The 26,397-nt window shown below is 41.5% G+C and overlaps 1 protein-coding gene across 1 annotated transcript in view; it reads left to right on the forward strand.

The window, feature by feature from the left end:
* Positions 1-25,385, forward strand: part of jam2a (junctional adhesion molecule 2a) — a 46,095-nt gene extending 20,710 nt beyond the window's left edge. The window contains exons 3-10 of the mRNA XM_055228016.1: positions 3,496-3,606; positions 6,018-6,167; positions 7,589-7,776; positions 10,649-10,751; positions 13,815-13,922; positions 14,694-14,706; positions 21,322-21,355; positions 24,304-25,385. Coding sequence (XP_055083991.1) covers positions 3,496-3,606; positions 6,018-6,167; positions 7,589-7,776; positions 10,649-10,751; positions 13,815-13,922; positions 14,694-14,706; positions 21,322-21,355; positions 24,304-24,336 — 740 coding nt within the window. The 3' untranslated portion in view covers positions 24,337-25,385. The remainder of the gene's footprint in view (positions 1-3,495; positions 3,607-6,017; positions 6,168-7,588; positions 7,777-10,648; positions 10,752-13,814; positions 13,923-14,693; positions 14,707-21,321; positions 21,356-24,303) is intronic.
* Positions 25,386-26,397: the final 1,012 nt, after the last annotated feature.

Below are 26,397 nucleotides of genomic sequence, written 5' to 3' on the forward strand. Positions count from 1 at the left end.
CTCCTCCATGGCCTCCCGGAACTCCTCCCAACCCCGAGTTTTTGCCTCTGCAACCGCACGAGCCGCAGCACGCTTGGCCCGCCTGTACTCATCGGCTGCCTCAGGAGTCCCACGAGCCAACAAGGCTCGATAGGACTCCTTCTTCAGCTTGATGGCATCCCTTACTTCCGGTGTCCACTACCGGGTTCGGGGATTGCCGCCGCGACAAGCACCGCAGACCTTACGACCACAACTACAAGCGGCTGCATTGACAATAGAGGTGGAGAACATGGCCCACTCGGAGTCCATGTCTCCAACCTCCCCCGGGATCAGGGAGAAGTTCTCCCGGAGGTGTGAGTTGAAGACCCCTCTGACAGAAGGCTCTGCCAGGCGTTCCCAACAGACCCTTACAATACGCTTGGGTCTGCCAGGTCTGTCCGGCTTCCTCCTCCGCCAGCGGATCCAACTCACCACCAGGTGGTGATCGGTTAACAGCTCAGCCCCTCTCTTCACCCGAGTGTTAAAGACACGCGGTCGGAGGTCAGATGACACGACAACAAAGTCGATCATTGACCTCCGACCTAGAGTGTCCTGGTGCCACGTGCACCGATGGACACCCTTGTGCTCGAACATGGTGTTTGTTATGGACAAACTGTGACTAGCACAGAAGTCCAATAACAAAACACGACTCGGGTTCAGATCAGGGAGGCCGTTCTTCCCAATCACGCCCCTCCAGGTGTCACTGTCGTTACCCACATGGGCGTTGAAGTCCCCCAGGAGAACAACGGAGTCCCCAGTCGGTGCACTGTCTAGTACCCCTCCCAGGGACTCCAAGAAGGCCGGGTACTCTGCACTGCTGTTTGGCCTGTAGGCCGACACAACAGTGAGAGACCTGTCCCTGACCCGAAGGCACAGGGACGCGACCCTCTCGTTCACCGGAGTGAACCCCAACACGAAGCGGCTGAGCTGTGGGGCAATGAGCAAGCCCACACCAGCTCGCTGCCTCTCCCTGCGGGCAATGCCAGAGAAATGGAGAGTCCAGCCCCTCTCAAGAAGTTGGGTTCCAGAGCCCAAACTGTGCGTGGAGGCGAGGCCAACTATAACTAGTCAGTAACACTCAACCTCCCGCACAAGCTCCGGCTCCTTCCCCCCCCAGCGAGGTGACATTCCATGTCCCCAGAGCCAGTCTCCATGTCCAGAGATCCGGTCGTCGAGGCCCCCGCCTTCGACTGCTGCCCAGATCTTCATGCACCGGCCCCTTACGGATCCTCTTGCGGGTGGTGGGTCCACATGAGGACGGCCCCACGTCACTACTTCGGGCTGAGCCCTAACCCTAACCCGTGGGGAAAGGCCCGGCCACCAGGCGCTCGCTGTCGAGCACCCACCCCAGGCCTGGCTCCAGGGTGGGGCCCCGGTAATGCCGGTCCGGGCGACGTAGCTGGCCTTAATTTAATTCTCTTCGTAAGGGGCTTCTGAACCGCTCTTCATCTGACCCATCCCCCTGGACCTGTTTGCCATGGGTGACCCTACCAGGGGCATGAAGCCCCCAACAACATAGCTCCCAGGATCATTCGGGCATTCAAACCCCTCCACCACGTTAAGGTGGCGGTTCAGGGAGGGGAGTCCATTTAAACATATAACAAAAAACACTACTACATATTATATCATTCCAAGTATTGCCATCACTCAAACTCAGTATATTCGTTTTAATAGTTTAATAGTTTTAGTAGTAGGGATAGTCATAATAAGTTGTGAAAACAATATACAAATATAATACATTGCTTACCTTCTTACAAAGGTACAAAATGTTCTGTTTCCCATGTAACAGTTGTCATTTCTTGTGGTCACAGGAAACTGAGATATAGCAGGGACTTTTCGGTCATTTTGGTCCATTTCTTCTCTATGTTCTCCTTTCATACTCTGTGCCACTTCCACTTTAGACTCTGCTTTAAACTCTGCTTTAGACTCTGACACTTGTTAGACTCCGCTTTAGACTTCGCTTTAGACTTGCTTTTGACTCTGCTTTAGACTCTGCTTTAGACGCTACTTAGGCTCTGCTTTAAACTCTGCTTTAGACTCTGCCAATTGTTAGATTCTCCAATTTTGACTCCGCGTTAGACTCTGCATTGACTCCGCTTTAGACTCCACTTATGACTCCACTTTAGACTCTGCTTTAGACTGTGCCACTTGTTAGACTCCGCTTTAGTCTCTGCTCTAGACTCCACTTTAGACTGTGATTTAGACCCTGCTTCAAATTTTGCTGTACACTACCGTTAACCCGACTGTATTGCTGTAACTGATAATAAAGCTGTACAGAATGATTCCTGTGCCTCCGCATCTGTTCTTCATGCAACAGAACAGAAACCAACAGTTGTTATAGGAGTATATTAACATATTAACAACACTGCCACTATTACTGTTACCGCTACTACTACCACAACTACAGCTACTTCTTTCAGTACCCATCATCAACAAGGAATTGTCAGCTTTCCCTGGAGGCGAACCGAAAGCAGGAGTCCAGAAGGCTGGGCAGTTCCACAATTCAGTCTCTTTATTCAGCAGATACAGGCATCATTCGAGTCGATTACCACTGTCTCCTATTTTTACATCTCTACCGTGGCTTCTTATATACTAGTGGCACACGTCATAACTTCTTAATAATTATCTTGAAATGTACAGACATGAAGAATGTTATCTGGGTTCACTGAAGACAGAGTGTGCAAAACATGTATTCTTATCTGATCTTTCTTAAGAATCATACATGTGTCGGTACAAAATGCATATAGCATAATACTTCCACGTCAAAGTCGTCATAATCATGCCACGCTGGCGCCCACGAAAACATACAGGTCAAGGTATGATATATCATGTTACATGAAATGTTAATCTCACAGAATACAAATACTTACAGCACTATGACTGAGGTTGTGTTCACACTTACACATAGTCTGTACTCCACCTCAAAATCAGAACTAAACTGGGACTCATTTTGGAACTAACTCTGGACTACACCAGGACTAAACCAGGACTAGGGCAGGGTCAAACCAGGACTAAAACAGGACCAAACCAGGACTAGAACAGGACCAAACCAGGATTAGAACAGGGCCAAACCAAGAGTAGAACAGGGCCAAACCAGGGCTAGAACAGGACCAAACCAGGACTAGAACAGTGCCAAACCAGGAGTAGAACAGGACCAAACCAGGACTAGAACAGGCCCAAACCAAACCAGGACTAGAACAGTAACAAACCAGGACTAGAATAGGGCCAAACCAGGTTTACCATCAGGACAAAATGGTGCACACTCCTAAATAGCTTTTTTTTGGTACTTATTTTGCATTTAAAAAACATTGATTGTATGTAAATAAAGTGCACTTAGATAAATGCCTTGACTAAAAATACTTCTCCTTTCCTCCTTCTGTCAAACTGTCTTCTATAAATATCCTTCAGTCTCTCGTACATAAATAGATCATTTGTTTTTCTTTTTTTAACTCCTTTTTTCTCTTTCTTTAAACCCAGACGCAGTGCTGTCCTGCCTGTACAAAACGGAGAGAGACCAAAACCCAAGGATCGAGTGGAAGAAGAGAGGGAGGGACGTGTCATTCGTTTACTTTGATGGACAGTTCAGAGGTGAGAAAGTGCTGTCGCCGTGGAGACACTGGAGCTGACAGGGCTAATCAGCTCAGAGGGGGGGGGGGGTTAAAGAGAGGAGGGGGAGAGAAAGAGAAGGGGGGTGGGGGGGGTGGAGAGAGAAGGAAAGAGGAAGAGAGAGAGAAAGAGAGAGAGAGAGAGGGTGATAAATAGAGCATGGGAGAGAGATGGGGGGGTTAAAGAGAGGAGAGGGAAAAGAGAGAGGGAGGAGGGGGAAAAAGAGGGAGAGGTGGGGGCAAATGCAAAGAAGTAGAAGTAGAGGAACAGAAAGGGAAAAGGGGGGCAAAGAGGGGGGCGAGAGAGGAGGGGAGAAAAAAGAGAGGGGCAGGAGTAAGTTAAAGGGAGGAGAGAGATGTAAAAGGTTGGGTAAAGAAAAGAGATGAGAAAGAGAGAGACCAAAGGGAGGGGAAGAGTAGAGAGTGGAGGGGGTAAAGGGAGATAGAGAGAGAAAGAGAACAGAGGGAGGAGGAGGGCAGTGGGTGGACGGGGTAAGAGGAAGAGGAGAGAGATAAAACAGGGAGGGCAGAAAGTTGAAGGGGATAAGGGGAGAGAGAGAAGGGGGAGAGAAAGTGCAGTGTATGTTACTGGTGCGACACAGGGTGATTCTTGGTCTGCTTGTTTTAGTGACCACTTCAAATACCTGCTGTAAATCCTTTCTGTAATATCATGCTCTACTCATTATATCGTCTCTGTGTTCGTCCTTGCTCCACACTTTTCTTATGTCCCCAAAACCTGCAAAAATAATTAAAAATAACCCAATTTAATGAACTTTTTCTCACCTGAAGCAGTTTGGGCAGATGGTCTGTTTGACCCACAAAACTCTCTTCTCAACCTCGTTCAAGAACAGCAAGAACTTTAGTACACTCACATTCTGGATTGGTCTTTGGAGCAGTAGTAATAGTAGCCATAATGGTGGCTACATAAGTGTGGTTGTAGTAATAGTAGCAACAGTTATCACAGTAAACATAGTGGTATCATATCATAGTATCATAGTATCATAGTAGTTGCAGCTGCAATAGTACTAGTACAATAGTACTAGTAATTGTGGTAGTAATAATAGCACAAATACTAGTAGTAGCAGTGGTAATAGTAACCACATTGGTTAGTAGTAGTAGTAGTAGTAGTAGTAGAAGTAATATTAGTAAATGTTTTGATAGTACCAGTGGTGGTAGTTACAGTAGTACTATTCTTAGTGATAGTATTAGTAGCCTAAATACTTGTAGTGGTAGTAGTCATAGTAGCCACATTGGTATTATTATAGTATTATAATATGATAATTATTATTATAGTAGTAGTAGTACTAGCAGTAGCAGTATTAGTTAGTAGTAGAAGCAAAGGCTACAGTAGGTCTACCATTATTACAAATAGTAGTAGTCGCACTCGCAGCAACAGTCTAGTATTAGTATTGATAGCATCTTCCAACAAGCTAATAGAGTGTTTGATTTACTACAGATTTTTTGACAGGTGCTTTTAGAAGTGCTGTCCGCTCTGTTAGCGATGTGGCTAACGTGTAAGCTACAATTTATTATTTAGCTCCAGCTCAATAGCGTGAAGGAGAGAGGAGACGAGGAAACAAGGAGAGAGGAGACGAGGGAAGGATCTTACAGGGGTCCATAGATCATAATAATGCCCAAATGTACTTTGCTAGCATATATAGATTTATTTGGCCATATAAATGACTGGGTATCTTTTCAAAAATGCAACGTACTGTAATAAAGCTGCACTATGTAACTTTTCCAAAGGTTGGTACATCACTTGCTCATCTCCATGGAGATAGTATTGATTTTCCTAAAATGTTTTTTTTTTTAATATTAAAAGTGTTTTATTGCTCAAAAATACCTTGGAAAAACATGCATTCTTACTGTGAGCAGGGTCGCCTCTTCACAGATCTGATTTGTAACTTAGCCTGGTAAAATCTGTATAGATATATTGTAAAAGCAGCCCTTAAAGTCAAAATGAGACTGCTGTGTATTGTCTGCATCAGATTATGAAGTTGTTTTTTTTCCAGGAAACCAGGAAGTAATGCAGGTGCACTGTTAGCATGCTAGTTGTTGTTAGTAGTGGCGGCAAAACTCCATTCTGGTCTCTGAAAGTTGTGAAAAGTGCTTATAAACTCATTGTGTTAAATAATTAGGAATACATTGTTGGATAATGTGTAGAAAAGTGAGGAATAACTTTGGTCCACTGCAAAACGTTTAAACTAGTTCTGTTTGTCATGTTTTTAAGACAGTAAAAATCAGGTTCTGTGGCATGAAATATGCACTAAGAATTAAATCTTGCTTTTAAAACATAAATTGCTGTAAAGATGTTATCATAATTAGATAAAAATTATAATTTCTCTCGTTGCTGACCCCTGCTGGCTGAAGTTTATATTTGAAATGTGTTTTCAGGTCCGTTCGAGGGACGAGCGACCATAGAGGGCGCCACTGTCACTCTGCAGAGAGTGACTCAGGATGATGCCGGAGAATACCGCTGTGAGATCAGTGCTCCTCAGGACTCAGTCAACCTGGGAGAGACCAACGTCACTCTCAAAGTACTGGGTAAGAAGACATACTATTACTATAAGTGTCGTAGCCAGCGGGGCGCAGGGACCAAAGGTGCGAGACTCACGAAAATTTAAACAATGTTTTTATTCTCAATAAGTGTTCATAGAAACCACAGTTCATTAATCCACAAGGCCGGGGAACGAGGGTGCTTCATAGCATTGTGTCCGAAATAACATAGTTCATAACTCCAGAGTTGAATAACATAGTTCATAAATCCAGAGGAGCTGGGGAGTGTGGGTGCAGGTCCGTGAGCGCGGAGAGACACAAGTGCATGACAAGGTAAGACACAAGACCATACCAGGGCGGAGGTGCGGGTGCTGGGCGAGTCCGGAGCTGGTTCTCGGGCGGAGATCTGGAGCAGAGCAAAAAAGTTCCAATAAGACAAGAGTGTACAAAAAAGGATCAAAGTACTAAGCCATGAGCATAATCACGTGAAACACGCGGACGTTCCGGCGCCGAGTGTCTGGTCCTGACTCCTCTTATCCACAGCGGGTGGTGTTGATTGCGTTGATGGGAAGCAGGTGCGCGCAGGAGGAGTCAGGACTCCGCCCAGCTCCGGAGACAGGCAGGTGAGGGAGGGGGGAGTGAGAACACAAGGACAGCAAAACAGGGATCACGACAATAAGTACTGCTACTGCTTCTGCTATTACTGCTACTGCTACTGCTGCTACTACTACTGCTACTGCTACTACTACTACTGCTACTGCTACTGCTATTACTACTGCTGCTACTACAACAACTACTACTAGTACTACTATTACCACCACTATTATTACGGCTAGTGCTACTAGTATTACAGCTGTTACTACTACTACTACAACTACTAATGCACAGCAGTTACTGTTACTGCTGCTACTACTACTACTGCTATTACTACTACTGCTCCTGCTACTACTACTACTACTGCTACTACTACTATTGCTGCAGTACCTGAGCTGAGTAACCTTACAAAATTTCAACCTAACTCCAACCCATGCTGCCATTGTGTCCTTGGGCAAGACACATCACACACCTTTCCTCTGTTTGCCTGGCCAGCCTATACCACATGTTTTTATTCTTCTTTAAAAACATGTCACCCATCAGAGAAGTAAAAAAGGAAAAAAAAAAAAAAAAATACTCTCACCAGGCAAGATCAGAGGGGCCAGTGGCACATTTTGGCAGCCTCGCTTCTGTCAGTCTACCTCAGGGCAGATGTGGCTACACAAACTGTAAAGCCACTTAAGACATCTGGATAATTGCTGTATTGGACTAGTACATTATTATTATGGAGTAGAACAATGTGATGCAAGTACAAAGACTTCAAATATGTCTAGTACCGCTGCTACAAATACAATACAGTTATTTCAATATAAACTTCAAAGCCCCATTCTTCGTAGTAGAGTGTTTGTAATATCTTTTTCCTCCTCTTCTCACAGTCCCTCCTCACACACCCTCCTGTGAGATCCCCACCTCCGCAGTCACTGGGTCTGTAGTTCGACTTCGCTGTCACGATCATCAGAGCATCCCTCCAGCCACATACTCCTGGTTCAAAGACTCTCAGCCAATCAGCTCACCTCGCCATGGCAACGACTCCTACGTCCTTAACTCATACACCGGAGTACTGGTAAATATATAGACACATATGCACTTACACTGCAAAGAAAGATGTTAAAATTAGTGTTGATCTGGTATCATTTAAAAAAAAATCCCATCCTACATGATACTTGACCTTCGTGTAATTGCCGATACTGATACCAGTCCTGGAAATTCTAGAGAAGCTGGAAAATAATTTACAAAAGAAATACGCCAAATGTCCTGAAAAAAAAAAGAAAAAAGGAATAACATCAAATGTCCTGGGAAATATATATATATATATATATATATATATATATATATATATATATATATATATATATATATATATATATATATATATATATATATATATATATATATATATATATATATATATATATATATATAGGGTGGACCCCTAAACCCCCCTCTCCCATCTCTTTCATCTGTATTGGAACCTTCGAGTCCCTTAGGCGTCACACCAGACTCACAAATTCCGTTCAAATGTGGAGAATGAGTCATCGACACTTGCTTGTTTATTCTAAGTTGATATGATTGACCTTACATGTGTTCACCATCTAATTTTAGTTCCACTAGAAAAGGGTTTATAGTATGTATATATAGTGTATTTGCCTTGGTTGGAGTACAATTCATTTGCAATAATTTCCTTATTCTTAGTCCACATTTACATAACATAAATGGCCTGGAAATGCTGATGATTTGTTGAACTCTGTGACTTTGAGTGTTTTGAATGGACACCATTCTGGACACCATTGCGCCGATGAAGGTTAAAATGGTTAAAGATAGGCAGAAAGCGCCATGGAGGAATGATGACTCGGTCACAGCACAGAAAAGGGAGTGCCGGAGGGCTGAATGGGAATGGAGCAAGTCAAAGCTCTAGTTAAAGCTCCAGGTTCATTATGAGATTTACAAATAAAATATGTACATGTAAAACCACAACTTATGTAAAACAAGAGAGTGTTTTTTTTTTCAAACCTTATTGGAAGTTGCAGTAACAACCCAACAGATTAACAAAGCCTCCAGCTCCGCTGCCATTAGAACTTATTTCCACATCTAAGTACAATGAGTTTACATATAACAGTATAATAACAAGGTTCAGGGCATTAAAAATCCCATCAATTTCACAACACAAATAACACCCCTGTAGCCACCTAGACACTTAGAGCTTTGCACCTGTAACTGACAAAACTGTCCCAGATATCATCACCAGTCTGAGTTCATCTACATGCTGCCTCGATGTGTTACCCACTAAATTTCTAAAGTCTGTGCTCAACAGTTTGCTGTCACCATTCACTTGCATAGTTAACATGTGACTTCAATCTGGAACATTCCGAAGAGCCTTGAAAACTGCGGTTATCAAGCCTCTCCTAAAGAACAGTCCTGATGCCACAATACTGAACAATTACCAACCAATCTCAAATCTGCATTTTCAGGCAAAGTCCTTGAAAAAGCTGATTACAGTTTATTAACTTTCTCCAAATGAACAACTCCTTTGATGTTTTCCAGTCAGGTTTTAGACCCACCACAGCACTGAGACTGCTCTTATCAAGGTGACAAATGACATCCCGCCTGAACACTGATGCAGGCAAAGTCTCAGTTTTGATCCTGTTAGATTTGAATGCTGCCTTTGACACTGTGGCTCATGGGATCCTCTTAGTGAATAATGTGTCCTGTTACAACTCTGCAGATGACACTCAGATCTATGTCTCACTGCAGCAGGTGAATATGGACCAGTGGATTCACTCTGCCACTGCATTCACAGATCAGTGTGTGGAGGAAAAACAACTTTCTCCAGCTAAATCTCAAGTCATAGACTTTGGCCACAGAAACATAGAGAAAGTGTCATAAGTCACCTCCAGTCTCTCTCTAAAACCTTCAAATCGGGCTAGAAAAAAAAAACAAAAAACAAAAACATGTCAAAAATCAAATGTATACTGTCTAAACCAGACTTGGAGAGACTTATCCTGCACTTGTCTCCAGTAGGTTAGACTACTGTAACGGCCTGCTCACTGGCCTCTCCAAACGAGCCTTAAGACACTGCAGTACATCCAAAACGATGCTACTGTTTGGGTTCTGACTAGAACCAGGAAGTTCTTCACACATGCATCCTGTGCTCAGGTCTCTGGCTCCTGTGGCTGAGAGAATAAACTTTAAAGCAGCTCTGCTTGTGAACAAGTCTCTCCATGGACAAGAACCAAAGTACATTTCCCACATGTTAGAGCCATATGAACCATCTCACACTCTGAGGACTTCAGGGACCAGCCTCCTGATAGTCCTGGTTTAGTCCTGGTTTAGTCCCAGCCTCCTGCTGGTGCCCAGAGTCAGGACTAAACATGGGGAATCAGTGTTTCAGTTTTGTACAGTTAAAACCTGGAACAGTCTTTCTGAAGATGTGAGACAGGCCTCCACTTTGACAATCCAGGCTCAAAATTACAAATCTGTCTGACAAAGTTGCATAAAAATTATATCAAAACTACTAACAGACTTCCTGCGATAAAAGAATTATGCAACTCACAAAATAAAGCTGCTATTTTATTGGTTTGTGTTTCGTAACAGTTAGTTAAAGGTGCACTATGTAACTTTTCTGATAGACTTTTACATGGTTATACTTGTCTATCTCCATGGAGACAAAGGAAAGAGCAATATCTGACCAAGTCACATTTCAGATGTGTAGAGAGTTGAGAGTATGAGTTAAGAGTATGAATATATGTTTGTCCATGTATTTTCTGAGCAATAAAAACACCTATAATTTAATTCATGCAAGATAGATCAATGAAATGCCATGCTATGTAACATTCAGACAAAGCAATAATATGTCTCCATGGAGACAAGCAGGTGCTAGACCTTCCACCAAGAAAAGTTACATAGTGTGGCTTTAAATGATGACTTTTGTTTTGTAGGAGTTCAAATCTGTTTCCAAAGAAGATAGTGGAAGGTACAGCTGTCTCGCCTCAAATGGAATCGGAACTCCCAAAATGTGTGAAGCAAAAAACATGACTATAGGTAAGTATCATTGTGGCAGAGTGGTTATCCTGTCTTCTCCCTCTTAACAGGAGGTTGTGGGTTCGACTCCTGATCTCTCTGGGTGTGCATGTTCTCCCTGTACCACTGTGGCGTAGTGGTTATCCTGTCTCCTTCTAATGTCATGCTGTGGAACATATCATGAAGACAGGCCAATGGCAGACCTAATACCAGGAAAGTTCCACAGTTCCACATATATAAATCTTCTTTGTTATGAAAAAAGAGAATACATTGTCCTGTTTAATACGATATTTGCTCATTTCTATATAAAGTCTATACATGCAACCAACTACTCTAAATGCATTGAGGATTAACGTGAATTCAAATGGACAACTTAATGCTAAAGCTAAACGCATTAAAAGCCCATATTGAAATGCTAATCCATATATACTCTCTGTACTACGCAGCAGTAGTATTTGTAGTAGTAATGGTAGTTGTATAATCTTAATTGCTAAGCTAAGTCGGATTACCCTAATGCTAACATAGAATAGCAATATATGGTCTTCTGGCTTTTAATGGCATTTTATCTGAAAATGTATGTATTTTTAAACCAATATGTTCTGTGTTTTATATTAAGTCTGAAATTGCTAGCTTCTATTGTACAATCGAAATAAATAATTACGCAAGATTTAAGAAGGTTTATTGTCACTGGAATGAATGCAGGTTGTGGGTTAGACTCCTGATCTCTCTGAGTGGAGTGTGCATGTCCTCCCTTTGTTGCTATTGTTGAGTGGTTATCCTTTGCAATAGTGTTGATACTAAAATTTCAAACTCGATTTAGATACTAAGGAATAGACTTAATACTCGATACAGATTTTGATATCATAATGATAATAAAAAACACTCTTTATTTAGACCAGGGGTGCCCACACTTTTTCAGCATGAGATCTATTCAATTCAATTCATTTATTTTTGTAACGCCCAAAATCACAACAACAGTTGTCTCGAAGGGCGTTCATGTTTTGGTTGATGGGGGAAACCGGAGTACCCGGAGGAAACCCATCCAGACACGGGGAGAAACATGAAAAACTCCACACAGAAAGGCCTGGTGACCCGGGGATCGAACCAACCGTCTTGCTGTGAGACATGAGTGTTGCCACTCAGCCACCGTGCCGCCAACACACAAAAAACAAAACAACAGGAAAAATCAGACACAGCAGGAAAATTCAGACACAACAGGAAAAATCAGACACAACAGGAAAAATCAGACACAACACAAATCAGATCTACTTGTAAAATGACCAAGTCAAAAAGATCTACCATCTACTATAAAAAATGCCAAACATATTTAATTGTAGTTTTTATACTGAACAATGAAACTTACATTTTTGTCACTCTGATGACTGGCACTGAATGGAATCAAGCGTTTGTCAAACTTTGACAGACAGTTCTCAATCTGCTCTGTGTAGCGTGCACTGTCAAGTTGCACACATGCCTTGCCCAGCGTCTCCAACTCTGGAACTCTGGTTCTGGAAGTTTCCCAAATCATGTCGCTCCATCTTTGACGACAGATGCTGCATTTTCCATTTGAAAGCATTAACTGTTCATATTGATCACAGTTTTGTCTTTTCCTTGTAACTCAACATTAAGATCATTCAACATGTTGGTCAGATCGGTTAAAAATGCTAAGCCTAGCAGCCACTGGCCGTCATTTAGTTGCTTGTATTCTGCATGTTTAGCTACATAGAAAAACTCCTTAATCTTCGGACAGAGCTCTCGAAATCTTTGCAGGAATTTCCCTCAACAAAGCCATCTCACATCAGTGTGTAGCAACAACTCCAGATGTGCATGGAATAGGCGTTTTTGAAGTGATCTAGTGCGAATAGAACAGGCAGTCTTCGTTGTTACATCCATTATCCCTGAGCATAACACTTGCTGGTGTATTATGTAGTGGCAATTGAGGAAGTCCGGGAAAGCCTCATCGCCCCTGCACCTGGCAATAAATCCATTTGCGTGGCCAACCATCGTGGGCGCTCCATTTGTGGTGACAGACACCAGTTTGCACACTGGGAGTTGGGTTTTCTCAATAAAGTTTTTGAAAGACTGAAAAATGTCCTCTTCTTGCTTGTGTTCAGTCATGGACAGTAATGTTAACAGCTCCTCTTTTGCAGTCATATCTGGAAATACCATCCGAATAAAAATACACATCTGGGCTGTGCCACTCACATCTGTAGAGTCGTCCAACTGCAGTGAAAAACACTCACAGACCGCGATATCCTTCCAAAGTTGTTGGGTCAAATTCTCGGTCATGGCTTCACTGTGCCGTGTAACTGTACTTCTTGACAGCTGGAGAAATTTAATTGAAGATAATATTTCTGGTTTGTTTTTAAAGTCTTGAAACAACATGTTAGCTGTTTGAATGAATGTCTCTTTTATCATCTGTTCGTCTTGGAAGGACTCCTTGTGTTTAACAATTAAGTGACTCACCCGAAATGATGCCTTAGTGGCTGCTTTCAATTTCGTGATCAGATATGTAAAAAATAACTGCTGTCCGGGCAACTAGGATTTTAGATCCTTCACCTTTCTCTTTCTCAGCTCGGTTTTCGGACGTTAGTGTCATAGCTTTTGTGAACAGTCCAAAAATGCTGCTCCACATTTCCTTTCTTCGGAATAGCAACGGTACACTGGCAGATGAGGCAAACACACTTCAAATATGACATTGTGAAAAAATAGTCCTCCTCCCATTCCGTATGAAAGTGGTAGATTTTTGGCTTCTTACTTGGTCATTTATTAAGTTTAGATAGAAGAAATAAATTGTAGCTAACTAGATAATGCAATAGCTTGATTTTGTTTTGCTGCATTTGGCATGCGTGTACAATGGCCTGGTGTCTACTTTTTGGGGAATGTCTTGCAATCTACTCGTACTACCTTTGCGATCAGCCGGTAAATCGCGATCGACGTATTGGGCACCCCTAATTTAGACAATAGAATGTGATTTTCAACATGAGTATCTAGTATCATTACTAGTTTTAGTACGATTAGTATCTGATTTTTGATACTTTTGACAACATTACTTTGCAATGACTTGCACTTTCTTGTTTGCAGAGGACGTGAATGTAACAGCAGTAGTAGTAGCAGTACTGGTCATTGGACTCATTGTGGCTATCTGCAGTTGTGGAGGCGTTCTTCTACATCGCAATGGGTTTTTCAGTCGTAAGTTACTTTTGCATTCAATCATAATATTATAACTTACTAAAATATCAATTCCCTCTCCTGTTGGTGGAGACATGTTAGCAGCAAGTGAACATTTACTACTTAAAATGTGTGTGTTAAAAGCAGGAGAATGGGTTAGGATTTAAGAAAGTTGGATAAAAATCGATCAGTGTCTTTCAAAGAGGCTTCAAACTTGGTTTAGTCCTGGTTTAGTCCTGGGTTAGACCTGGTTAGGTTCTGGTTTTATTCTGGTTTTGTACTGGGTGAGAATTTGTTTAGATCTGGGTTAGTCCTAATTCAGATCTTTTCAGTCTTGGTTTAATCCTGCATTAGACCTGGTTTAGTCCTGGGTTAGATGTAGTTAAGTTCTGGTTCAGTCCTGCATTAGCCCTGATTTAGTCATAGGCCTATTGCCCTGTATGTCAGTCAGATGCCATCCCATCCTCCTGTATCCCTGTAGTGTTAGAGAGGTCTAATGTCTCTAGTTAATCTGCAGATGTTGTGATGTGTCAGATGCCCTCCCAGATGTTGTGATTGGATAAAAACAGCGGGAGAATGGATCAGAAAACATTTCTGGATTTAACTTTTGGAGATTTCAAAACACCATACAAATGATACAGAATGCTGCACATTCAGATGATAGAAATAAGCCTAAATAGACAAAAATCTTTACAAAATTGCCTTTAAAATACTAGATTTTTGTATCTAACCTCCTCTCTCTCCTTCCATGTCTGCTCCTGTCTGCTCCTCTCTGCCCCTGTCTGCTCGTAGGACACAGAGGGAGGTAAGTGATTTCTTATTGCATTAACATTGACGCGTGGCTGTGGCTAGACTAATATCTTGGATTAAAACACAAGGGGATTGCACAGAGGCTAACGCTAAAGTCAACAGCTGTGGAGTTAGCTTGTCTTTAGCTTAGTTCAGTTTTTAATGCAGCCCTGGTTCAGCCCTAGTTTAGTCCCATGTTAGTCCTGGTTTAATCCTGGTTTAGTCTTGGTTTAGTCCTGGTTTAGTCCTGGTTTAGTCCTGGTTTAGTCCTGGTTTAGTCCTGGTTTAGTCTTGGTTTAGTCTTGGTTTAGTCCTGGTTTAATCCTGGTTTAGTCCTGGTGTAGTCATGGTTTAGTCCAGGTTTAGTCCAGGTTTAGTCCCGGTTTAGTCCCGGTTTAGTCCCGGTTTAGTCCCGGTGTAGTCCTGGTTTAGTCCAGGTTTAGTCCTGGTTTGGTCCTGGTTTAGTTCTGGTTTAGTCCAAGTTTAGTCCTGGTTTAGTCCAGGTTTAGTCCAGGTTTAGTCCTTGTTTAGTCCAGGTTTAGTCCTTGTTTAGTCAAGGTTAAGTCCTGGTTTAGTCCTGGTTTAGTCCTGGATTAGTCTTGGTTTAGTCCTGGTTTAGTCCTAGATTAGTCCTGGTTTAGTCCTGGTTTAGTCCTAGATTAGTCTTGGTTTAGTCCTGGTTTAGTCCAGGTTTACTCCTGGTTTAATTCAAGTTTAATCCAACTTTAGTCCTGGTTTTAGTCCAGGTTTAGTCCTGGTTTAGTCCAGGTTTAGTCCTGGTTTAGTCCTTGGTTTAGTCCTGACTTAATCCAGGTTTAGCCCTGGTTTATTGCATTAACACTGACGTGTGGCTGTGGCTAGTCTAATGCCTTGGATTAAACACATGCAGATTGCATGGAGGCTAATACTAAAGTGTGGATTTAGCTTGTTTTAAGTTTAGTGTTGCATTTGCGGTTTGACTAAAATTATTGACGTTAACATTGCTATCAAGCTAAATAGGCTAATTTGAGTGGTTGGGCGCGAATGATAGGTGGTGGTTGGAGGGGCCGATTTCGCAGATTGGCAGCCTCCCTTCTGTCAGTCTGCCCCAGGGCAGCTGTGGCTACAATAGTAGTTTACCATCACCAAGTGTAGAAATGAATGAATAATGACTATAGTGTAGCGCTTTGAGAGGCTTTGAAAAGCGCATTACAAGTGTAAGACATTATTATTATTATTGGGTTAGTCAAAGACACTGTTAAAGCTGATTATAAAAACAGAATAATAAGTAGATAATGTAACAAATGTATTTGGTTTTGAGTAAAAAGTACTCAATGAAAAATTTACCTAATTAGCATATAGTACAATGAAGTACTTCAAGGCCCAGTACTACTAATACTTCTACTACAACAACTAATACTATTACTATTCCAGCTATTGCAACTACTACTGATACTACTGCTGCTGCTACTACTACTAGTGAATTAGTGAATGGCGCAACCAGGACTTCTGCTTTTACAATACATATATACTTCTACTATAAAAAGTAGTAGTATCGCTTAACAGTACTGCTACCACAGTTTTGCCTACTGTGACTACTATCCAACACCACCACTGCTACCACTACTACCACTACTATTACTACAACAACCAATACTGTTACTATGCAACCACTACTACTACTATGTTTTTCCTTTCCCCCATTGCCTAAAACTATACTATTACTACCAACTACTACAAAAAGTATGAAAATGCACAAATATATGAGTGAAAATATTCACTCTGTTCCTGTTTGCCAGGCACTTTATCTGAATCGTTCTGGGAGGAAAAGTAATTATGGACTCATTAGTGGAGTCTAATCAACAAAAGGGAAATACTGTAGGCCATTAAACAGTGTGTAATCTGGATTATAGATACTGCAGATTATGCTCACGGTCAGATCATGTGAAATTTAGGGTGTGTTCATACTGGTTTGAGCCCAGTTTAGTCCTGCATGTATACTTGGTTTGGTCCTGTTCTAGTCCTGGTTTAGTCCTGGTCTAGTCCAGTCTTAGTCACTTAGTCACTTAGTCACAGTTTTGATGTGGTGTATGTTTAAGTATGAATGCACCCAGTGAAACTAAATTAAAAAAAAAAAAACACAAGGAGGTTTTAGTCATTTAAAATAACATTAACCTGCTTGTCTCCATGGAGATGTTATTGTTCTGTATGGAATGTTCCACAGTATGGTATTATTGAACTTATCTATCTCCATGGAGATAAGTGGTTGACACTACCAGGCCAAGTTACAGATCAGATCAGTGTTTTCTTCATCTTATTTTGAAAAGGTTTAAAAATGACAATGCACTAACTTTGTGCAGATGGGAATAGATAGTCCTGGTTCAGTCCCAGTTCAGTTGTGGTTTAGTCCTGGTTCAGTCCTGGTTCAGTCCTGGTTTAGTCCTGGTTTAGTCCTGGTTCAGTCCCAGTTCAGTTGTGGTTTAGTCCTGGTTCAGTCCTGGTTCAGTCCTGGTTCAGTCCTGGTTCAGTCCTGGTTCAGTCCCACGTTAGTATTGGTTTAGTCCAGGTTTAGTCCTGGTTTAGTCCTGGTTCAGTCCTGGTTCACTTCATATTGCTCGGTCTCAGTACATAAAGGCCTTTGGCTCGTCTACACTCAAAGACACTGTTATTTGATTACTGCCTTGTTAGCGCTTCTTCTCTCCCTCCCTCTTTCCCTCTGTCTCTTCTATCTGTTTCTCTCTTGCTCTCTCCCCATCTATATCTATCTTCCTCCCTCTCTCCATCTATCACCCTTACTTTCTTTCTCTTTCTTGTGCTCCCTTTCCCCATCTCTCTCCTTCTTTCGTTTGGATTAATCCCTCTCTCTTTCTCAATCTCTCTCTTTCTCTCCCTGCCCCCTCTCCATCTCTCTCTCTTCTCTTTTGCTTAGGTTAATCCTCCCCCCTCTTTCTTTTCTCTCTCCTCCTTTCTTTGGGCTAAATCTCCATCTCACTCTCTCCTCTCTTTGCTTGGGTTAATCCTCCCCCTTTCTTTCCCTGCCCTGCTTTCCCTCCCTTTCTCCCTCTCCCTCTCCCTCCCTCTCTCGTCTGGGTCTCCCTCTCCTCTCCTCCTTCACTATTTTTATCCCCACACGCCCTCTCTCTCTCCCTGTCTCTGTCTCCCTCTCATTTGGTTAAGTTCTCCCTTTCTCCTCCTCTCCCCCTCTCCCTCTCTCATTTGGGTTAAGTTCTCCCTCTCCTCCCCTCCATCACTATTTTTAGCCCCACACTCCCTTTCTCCCCCTTTCTCCTTCCTTCGTCCCCCCTCTTCCTCTCTCCTTCTACCCTCTGTCCTTCCTCCCTCCCCTTCTGTCCTTTCTCCCTCCCTCTCTTTCCTTCCTCCCTGTCTCTCCTTCCTCCTCCTCTCTCCTTCCTTTCTCCCCCTCTCTTGTTCGTCTCCCTCTCTCCTTCCTCCCTCCCCCTCTCTTCCTCCCTCCTCCTCTCTCCTTCCTTCCCATCTCTTCTTCTTCCCCCTCTCTTCTTCCTTCCCCCCTCTTCTTCTCCTCATCTCTTCTTCCTCCTCAAAGACAATGTGACATGATTTCTGATGCGCTGTGGTTAACATCCCGGGCGTCTCCATCGTAAACACGGGCAGTTCAAACGTAGGCACTTAGACAATGTATTCTTCACTCTAGCATTCAGACACACTGATGGCTAAATTACTGCTAGCATAGCACTCTGACAAGCTGTCAAATGTGTGAAAAGATGCTAGTTTCATTTAGACCAAGCTAATAATTACTAAATAATTAACAAATGGCACTTTTGAAATTAATTATATTGTTGTCATAGCGATGTGTCTAATATTGGAATAAAAAGTTGTCAGTCTGTGCATTGTATATATTCAAATTCATAACAAATTAATTTAAAGCTGCACTGTGTAACTTTTCTGGCAGAGTGTGGGTCCATCAAATGCTTGTTTTCAAGGAGATGTCATTGCTTTGCCTGAGATGTTCCACAGTATGTCATTAAACATACTAACTGGCATTACAATACCTTACAAACATGCACTCATACACAGATCTGACTTGTAGCTTGGTCTGGTGGCGTTCCTTGCTTGTCTCCATGGAGATAGATATGTTTAATGCCATACTGTGGAACATTCCAGGCACAGCAATAAGATCTCCATGGAAACAAGGAGGTGACCAGAATTAAACCAGGACTAAGCAAGACTAAATCAGGACTAAAACAAGACTAAACCAGGTTTGAAACTGGAACTAAAACAGGACTAAAACAAGACTAAACCAGGACTAAAACAAGACTAAACCAGATTCAAACCAGGACAAAACCACATTTAAACCAGGTCTAAAATGTCACTAAAACTTCAATTATTACTGCCTTATACTGTGTCTGTTTCTTATCATTGTGCCAGAATAAGTTCAGAATACAATGATTGTTTGAAAAATGACAGACTTGGAACTAAACCAGGTTCAAACAGTACAAGTCCTGACCTTAAAGCCACTACCTGATTATTAGTGCTCTTAAAACATGAAACACAGAACTAGTTCATCTCCAATGGTCCAGAGTTATTCCGCACTTATTTTGACCACAAGAACTGCTTATACAATATATCTGTATATCTATACATTTTTGCTCTTTGTTATTATATTATATACAAATACTTTCCCTTGTGGATCAATAAAGTTTGTATATGTCTAAGTAACTTTAAGTCTAAAAAAAATACAGGCACTTTCAAATCCCTCTGTTGTCGTTGGCTGTTGCTCCCGGCAGCAGAATGGTGCATGTTTTTGAGTGTTTCTGATCTTCCATTTCCCCCTGTCCCCCCTGAGCATGCAGTGTGCACCTGACCCAAACATTTGACCCAAATTACACTAAAAAGCCCATCAAATACTGCCCCCTACAGGTCCTTTTGGATTACTGAGTGCCACGAAGCGTCCAACCAAACCCTCCACCGGCCTGAAGACATGTGAGTGAGAGAGAGAGATAGAGGGAGACTGGGAGAGAGTGAGGGGGGGGTTGGAGAGGGAGGGAGAGAGGGGAGAGAGAGCGAGCGAGAGAGGAGAGAGGGAGGGGGGGGGATAGAGGAGAGGAGAGAGCGGGAGAGAGAGTGCGGGAGGGAGAGAAGGAGAGAGAGAGACCGAGAGGAGCAGACCGAGAGAGAGAGTGAGAGGGGGAGAGAGAGGGACCGGGGCAAATCAGCTTTAGTTTTAAGCCCTTCTTTGTGAAATTTACAATGGAATAAAAAATTAAAGCTGCAAAGAAAGAAAAGTTACATAGTCTACCTTTAAGCTAGGATTTAATAAAGACTGAGACAGGACTAAACCTAACCTGGCATCATGACAAATATTTGAATCTGATTGGTGGAAGCGTCACAACTGTGGAACAAGCGAGAACTCAAACTTACTTTAAATAGAGACAGAAAATCACAGACATGTTTCCCTTCATAAAAGCACAAAGCTCAAATAGACTGAAGTACGTCTTTCGGTGTCATTATGTTTGATTTGAGTTAATTTGGGCACTTTACTTTTGGCTCTGCCCCAAACCACAATGCTGCTCTGTGATTGGTCCCATTGACCCTTACAATGGAGTCTCTCAAGATGGATGTGAGTCTGGACTAAAACCAGGACTAACCCAAGACTAAATCAGGACAGAGCTAAACCAGGTCTACACCAGGACTACACCAGGACTAAACCAGGTCTACACCAGGACTACACCAGGAATAAACCAGGTCTACACCAGGACTACATCAGAACTACACCAGGTCTACACCAGGACTAAACAAGGACTATACCCGAGCTAAACCAGGACTACACCAAGATTAAACTAGGACTACACCAGAACTAAACCAGGACTAAACCAGGACTAAACCAGAGCTAAACCAGAACTAAACCAGGAATACACCAGAACTACACCAGAGCTAAACAAGGACCACACCAGTATTAAACTAGGACTACACCAGGACTAAACCAGGACTAAACCAGGACTAAACCAGGACTAAACCAGAGCTAAACCAGAACTAAACCAGGAATACACCAGAGCTAAACAAGGACCACACCAGTATTAAACTAGGACTACACCAGGACTAAACCAGGACTAAACCAGGACTAAACCAGGACTAAACAGGACTAAACCAGGACTAAACCAGGACTAAACCATAGCTAAACCAGAACTAAACCAGGAATACACCAGAGCAAAACAAGGACCACACCAGTATTAAACTAGGACTACACCAGGACTAAACCAGGACTAGCCTTGCATTTATGGTAGACACAGTGAGAACATGCAAACTCCACATAGAAGGGCCCGGGCAACCCAGGAACTTAACCCAGAACCTTCTTGCTGTGAGGTGAGAGTGCTAAACCAGGTCTAATATTGAATTAAACCAGGTCTGTTCACATAATGGTCCTCAGTGTTTCTCTTCTGATGTTGTTAAATGTAAACCTGCCCTTTTTACGTGGGATCAGTCACTCAGTCTGACTTTTCCATTTTCGCCAAAGGGGGAGTGGCTTCTCTGCATTATTAATACAGCCATGAGTCAGGACACAGCTTCAACTTACTGTTTTGTTCAACAGTATATTTTTCCCCCCTATCTCCCTTTCTTTCTCTCCCTCTTTCTCCCTTTTTGTCCCTCTCTCCCTTTTTCTCCCTCCTTTTAGGTCCAACGTGAACTACATCCCTCCGCCACAAGAGGTAAGCATCATTTTTGTATTTTCCACCTTGGTGTGACCTCTTAAAGCACAAACACAGAGATGACTTAAGCAGATTGGATGCCTCTAGCGCTTTATAAACTGCACACTCGATATCACAGTGACACAGACCCCTCTAGAGTTTCACGTGTAACGGCAAAAAAACAGGAAGTGGGATTTTATTTTGAAAGGGTGAGCCAAAAATGAACTGCAAGGTATAACTTAAGGACATTAATGATTCAAAATGTTTTGTCTAGAATTTTAATGGATTTAAGGTAGTCTGTTAAAGCAGTAATAGTAGCACTAGTAGCAGTAGTAGCAGTAGGAGTAGTAGTCGTAGTATATATTTTGAATAATCAAGAGAGAAATTTAGAAGACAAATTCATTTTGATTTGGTCATGTTGTAGTGTCATAGTGTTGTAGTGTTATAGTGTTGTAGTGTGGTAGTGTTGTAGTGTTATAGTGTTGTAATGTGGCAGTGTTGTAGTGTGGTAGTGTTGTAGTGCTGTAGTGTGGCAGTGTTGTAGTGTGGTTGTGTTGTAGTGTGGTAGTGTTGTTGTGTGGTAGTATTGTAGTGTGGCAGTGTTGTAGTGTGGCAGTGTTGTAGTATGGTAGTGTTGTAGTGTGGTAGTGTTGTAGTGCTGTAGTGTGGCAGTGTTGTGGTGTTGTAGTGTTGTAATGTGGCAGTGTTGTAGTGTGGTAGTGTTGTAGTGCTGTAGTGTGGCAGTGTTGTAGTTTTATAGTGTGGTAGTGCTGTAGTGTGGCAGTGTTGTAGTGTGGTAGTGTTGTAGTGCTGTAGTGTGGCAGTGTTGTAGTTTTATAGTGTGGTAGTGCTGTAGTGTGGCAGTGTTGTAGTGTGGTAGTGTTGTAGTGTGGTAGTGTTGTTGTGTGGTAGTGTTGTAGTGTTGTAGTGTGGCAGTGTTATAGTGTGGCAGTGTTGTAGTGTTATAGTGTTGTAGTGTGGTAGTGTTGTAGTGCTGTAGTGTGGCAGTGTTGTAGTGTGGCAGTGTTGTAGTGTGGTAGTGTTGTAGTGCTGTAGTGCGGCAGTGTTGTAGTGTGGTAGTGTGGCAGTGTTGTAGTGTGGCAGTGTTGTAGTATGGTAGTGTTGTAGTGCTGTAGTGTGGCAGTATTGTAGTGTTGTGGTGTTGTGGTGTGGTAGTGTTGTAGTGCTGTAGTGTGGCAGTGTTGTAGTGTTGTGATGCTGTGGTGTGGTAGTGTTGTAGTGCTGTAGTGTGGCAGTATTGTAGTCTTGTAGTGTGGTAGCAACAGTCCCAGCAGCTGTAGTTGCTGTAGTAGTTTAAGTAGACCGTAACAAAATAATATGTTTTGAATAGTTAAAAGCAAAAGTCCTCAAAATGTCACTGTTTTAGTAATTGTAGTAAAACAAATGTTTAAGTAGTTTTATGTTACTTCTCTGTCAGCTTACAATATTATCCAAATATAAATATATTATATTCAAATCATAAAATGATTACTGTTAAATGTTTCCCATAATGCCCCTGGGTAAATCACTCACAGCCTCTTAACCAAATCTGTGTCTGCTTTTATAAGTGCTTTTTTTACTAACATGAACAGCGCCTCTCACAGAGCACAGTCAGTCAGTACAACCCCATTTCAGTCTATTGTAATGTCATTAGCCTCTGCTCTGATTTGATCTGTGCTCTCTGTTATTACATTGAGCGGTGGAAGTAGTACTTAAATCTTGACTGCAGTAAAAGTACTTCTAATGATGTAACTCAAGTCAATATTAAAGTTTATATATTTAAATATTACAGTTTTTGTGGTTTTAATGGTTTAGTGGTTTTAATGATTATAAATATATGAAATATTGTGAGAAAAATACTACTTTTGTACCTTTTTACGGCGAAACAAATGCACCATTACTACTAGAACTGCCATGAGTACTAACACCACCACTACTACTACTACTACAAAACTGCGTGAATTTAAGGATCTTAGTATTTCACAAATTGGGGAAAATACTACTGCTTTTGTATTTTAAGGGAAAACAAATGTAGCCTGATGGCTGGTATAGTACTAACACTACAATTACTACTGTTACTACTACTACTACTCCTACTGCTACTTCTACTAGGCTGACTACTATTTACAATGACTACTATCACTACAAACACATATTTTTTTACTACAAAACAAAGTATTGTTATTGTGGAACTATTACTACATGCTGCCGCTACTGGCCAATAGGGGGCGCTCCCATCGTAGAATCTGATGATGCCATAATCTCAGAGGCATATTGGCCAAACCAATATATCGTTTGACCGATATTTGCACTTTTTAGTGTATGAGCTATCGGTCTTGGATCTCTACCAGAGGGTGATCTTTGGTTTGTGCTCACCAGCTGCCTAAAAATCTGTATAAAACACATAAGATCAAAGAGGTACTGCACAAAATGGGACACTGCTCTCTTATCCAGTTTATATTTAAACAGGGTTGTGGGTGAGTTTGTAATAAATTAAAATGATATATGCTTCGGGAGATAATCTAAATAGGCCCTACATATCGGCAGAAAAATGATCGGCAGAGCTTATCAGACATCAGTGTCTCTGGATTTTAAACAATCGGTATCAGCATTGACCATGGGGAAAAAACAAAAAAAGAAAACATATCGATCGATCTCTAGATTTTAGATTGTAGAATGTGATGATGTCATACTCCCAGGAGGGGGCGCAAAAGCCACTTCCCTGTTGATCACGTTGTACTTTGCCATGAAATGAAAGGTAAATTCACAAATGAACCTGATCATTTCCATCAGCGTCGAAACCCAAGATCTCACAGTATTTCAACAAAACTCTTTGATTTAGCTGTTTCCAAAGGATGTGGTGTTGTCTGAAACCCAGATGTTTTTGAAAGAATGTTTTTGTTTCATATGGCTAGGCCCAGTAACTACATAAATATTAAGCATAAACCATGTGATTCTTTCTCTTTCAGGACTTCAAACACACTCAGTCGTTCATGCTATGAGACCCACCAACTCTCCGTCAACCCAGTGCCAACAACTTCAATTTATAAATATATTTTTGACTATCTTCCAATAACGAAACCTGTCCAAATCGATCAATACGTTTGGCAATGTCTGTTTTCTATTGCGTTTTGCTATGATGCTTCCAAGGCTCTACACTGACCCCTGGTGGCGAAGTAAGATCCCCCTTCAATGCAGGCAAATAATCTTACAATATTTGATTTTTCTTGTACCAAAGAGTTGAGTTTGATGCTTTTTGCGAGTACTTAAAAGCCATAAACTACTGCAGTATTTAAGTAATATTTTGGTGGTACTTTATAATAATTACATTTTTCTTAATAAAACATAAACAAAAGACATAAGTTATAATGAACTACTGACTACATAATTAACATCCTAAACTTAACTAATTAATTAAAGACCAGTTTTTTCCCTGTATTTGAGCAAGATGTGTGTGGCCCCAGTACAGATCTATTGTATAAGCAGGTCTTGAGTTCAAAATAAGTCCGCTGTGTACCGTTTGCGTCTAATTACAAAGGGTTTTATTGTCCGAGAATCAGGAATTAGCATTACCATGATGGCAAAACTCCACTTTGATCTCTGAAAGTAGCGAAGAGTGCTTATAAACTCATCTTGTGAATAATTAGGATGCTGAGAATGCATGAGGTAACCTTTTTGAAATAGTAAAAATCAGATATAGCGCCTTTAAGTAGTTACTAAACCCAAATCCTTCTTGTTCAATAGGTCTTTGTTCATGTTTATTAAGGCTTATTCAAGTGTAATTATTATAAAGTGGTACCAATAGTTTGAACCCATTCCGTCCTCTACAATGTGCCTGCATGGTATATCTAGTTTTCTATAAGCCTTGTGCCTTTTGGGGTTCATTTGTGATATTTATCAATATTGTTTTTGTAAGAAAATTATGAAAAACTTGCCTTAATTTTGTGTCTTCGATGGTGACTTTTTAGTGCCACTTTTTGTCAATGTTTGATCAAAAAGCGTGAGATTTTTCAGTGTGAATGAATTGTATAAAATGTATTTGAAAGATGTAACAAAAATAAATGGTTTTGTATGAAAGACTTTTGGTAATATTTCATTCTAAGGGTTAAACCAGGGCTAAACCAGGACTAAATTAGTTCTTGGACTAAACCTAGACTAAAAGAACAAAGTCAGAACTATACAAGGTGAAGGTTAAACACTGAAGGACCAAATCCGAACCCCATTCTAAATCATAACAGGACTAAACCATGGAGAAATAATAACCAAGAAACAACCAAAGAAGGACTAAACTACAATCATGTCTTAACCATGTTCTTCTCAAGAACTAGACCAGGACTTTACCAGAACCAAACAATGTCTAAACTTGGATTACATCAGAATTGCATGAGGTCTTAAACCATATGCTGCTAATTGTTTGGCATATTCTTACTATATATTTATTCATATATTGTCCTGTTTACTGCTAAAGGTGCACAGTGTAACGTTTCTGGTTGAGGGTCTTCCACAACATGGCATTAAACTTATCTATCACCATAGAGACATGCTGGCAATGCCACCAGGCCAAGGTACAGGTCACATCTGTGGAGAGGCGACCCCACTTACAGTAAGAATACTTGTTTATCAAAGTATATTTGAGCAATACAAACACTTAAAATGAATAAATGCAAGCCAGATCATTTTAATGCCATCTCATGGAACATTCAGGTAATAACATTATAATCTCCATGGAAACCAGATGGCAGTCCCTCCACCAAAACGTTACATAGAGCACCTTAAAATCAACAATACTGTAAAGACTTTTAACATTTGAATTTAAAAAAACGTCACAATTTCTGTTTTTCTATTTTATTTTATTTTTTTGACATTTTTAAACAATGAATTTAACAATCACCTCATTACTGCTTTGAATTCTGCTGCAGACTGTCCCTCCTCTGTCAGTGTTTTATTTATAGCATCACTCCCAAATATTAAATGCAGAAATCTACGGCTGTCTATGGCGGATGGTGTGTGAAAGATTTATGGAGATTTGCCGGTCCAGTGTCCTCGTCTTTGTGGGAATACAG

The sequence above is a fragment of the Periophthalmus magnuspinnatus genome, chromosome 2 (genome assembly GCF_009829125.3).
Source record: "Periophthalmus magnuspinnatus isolate fPerMag1 chromosome 2, fPerMag1.2.pri, whole genome shotgun sequence".
Lineage (NCBI taxonomy): Eukaryota > Metazoa > Chordata > Actinopteri > Gobiiformes > Gobiidae > Periophthalmus > Periophthalmus magnuspinnatus.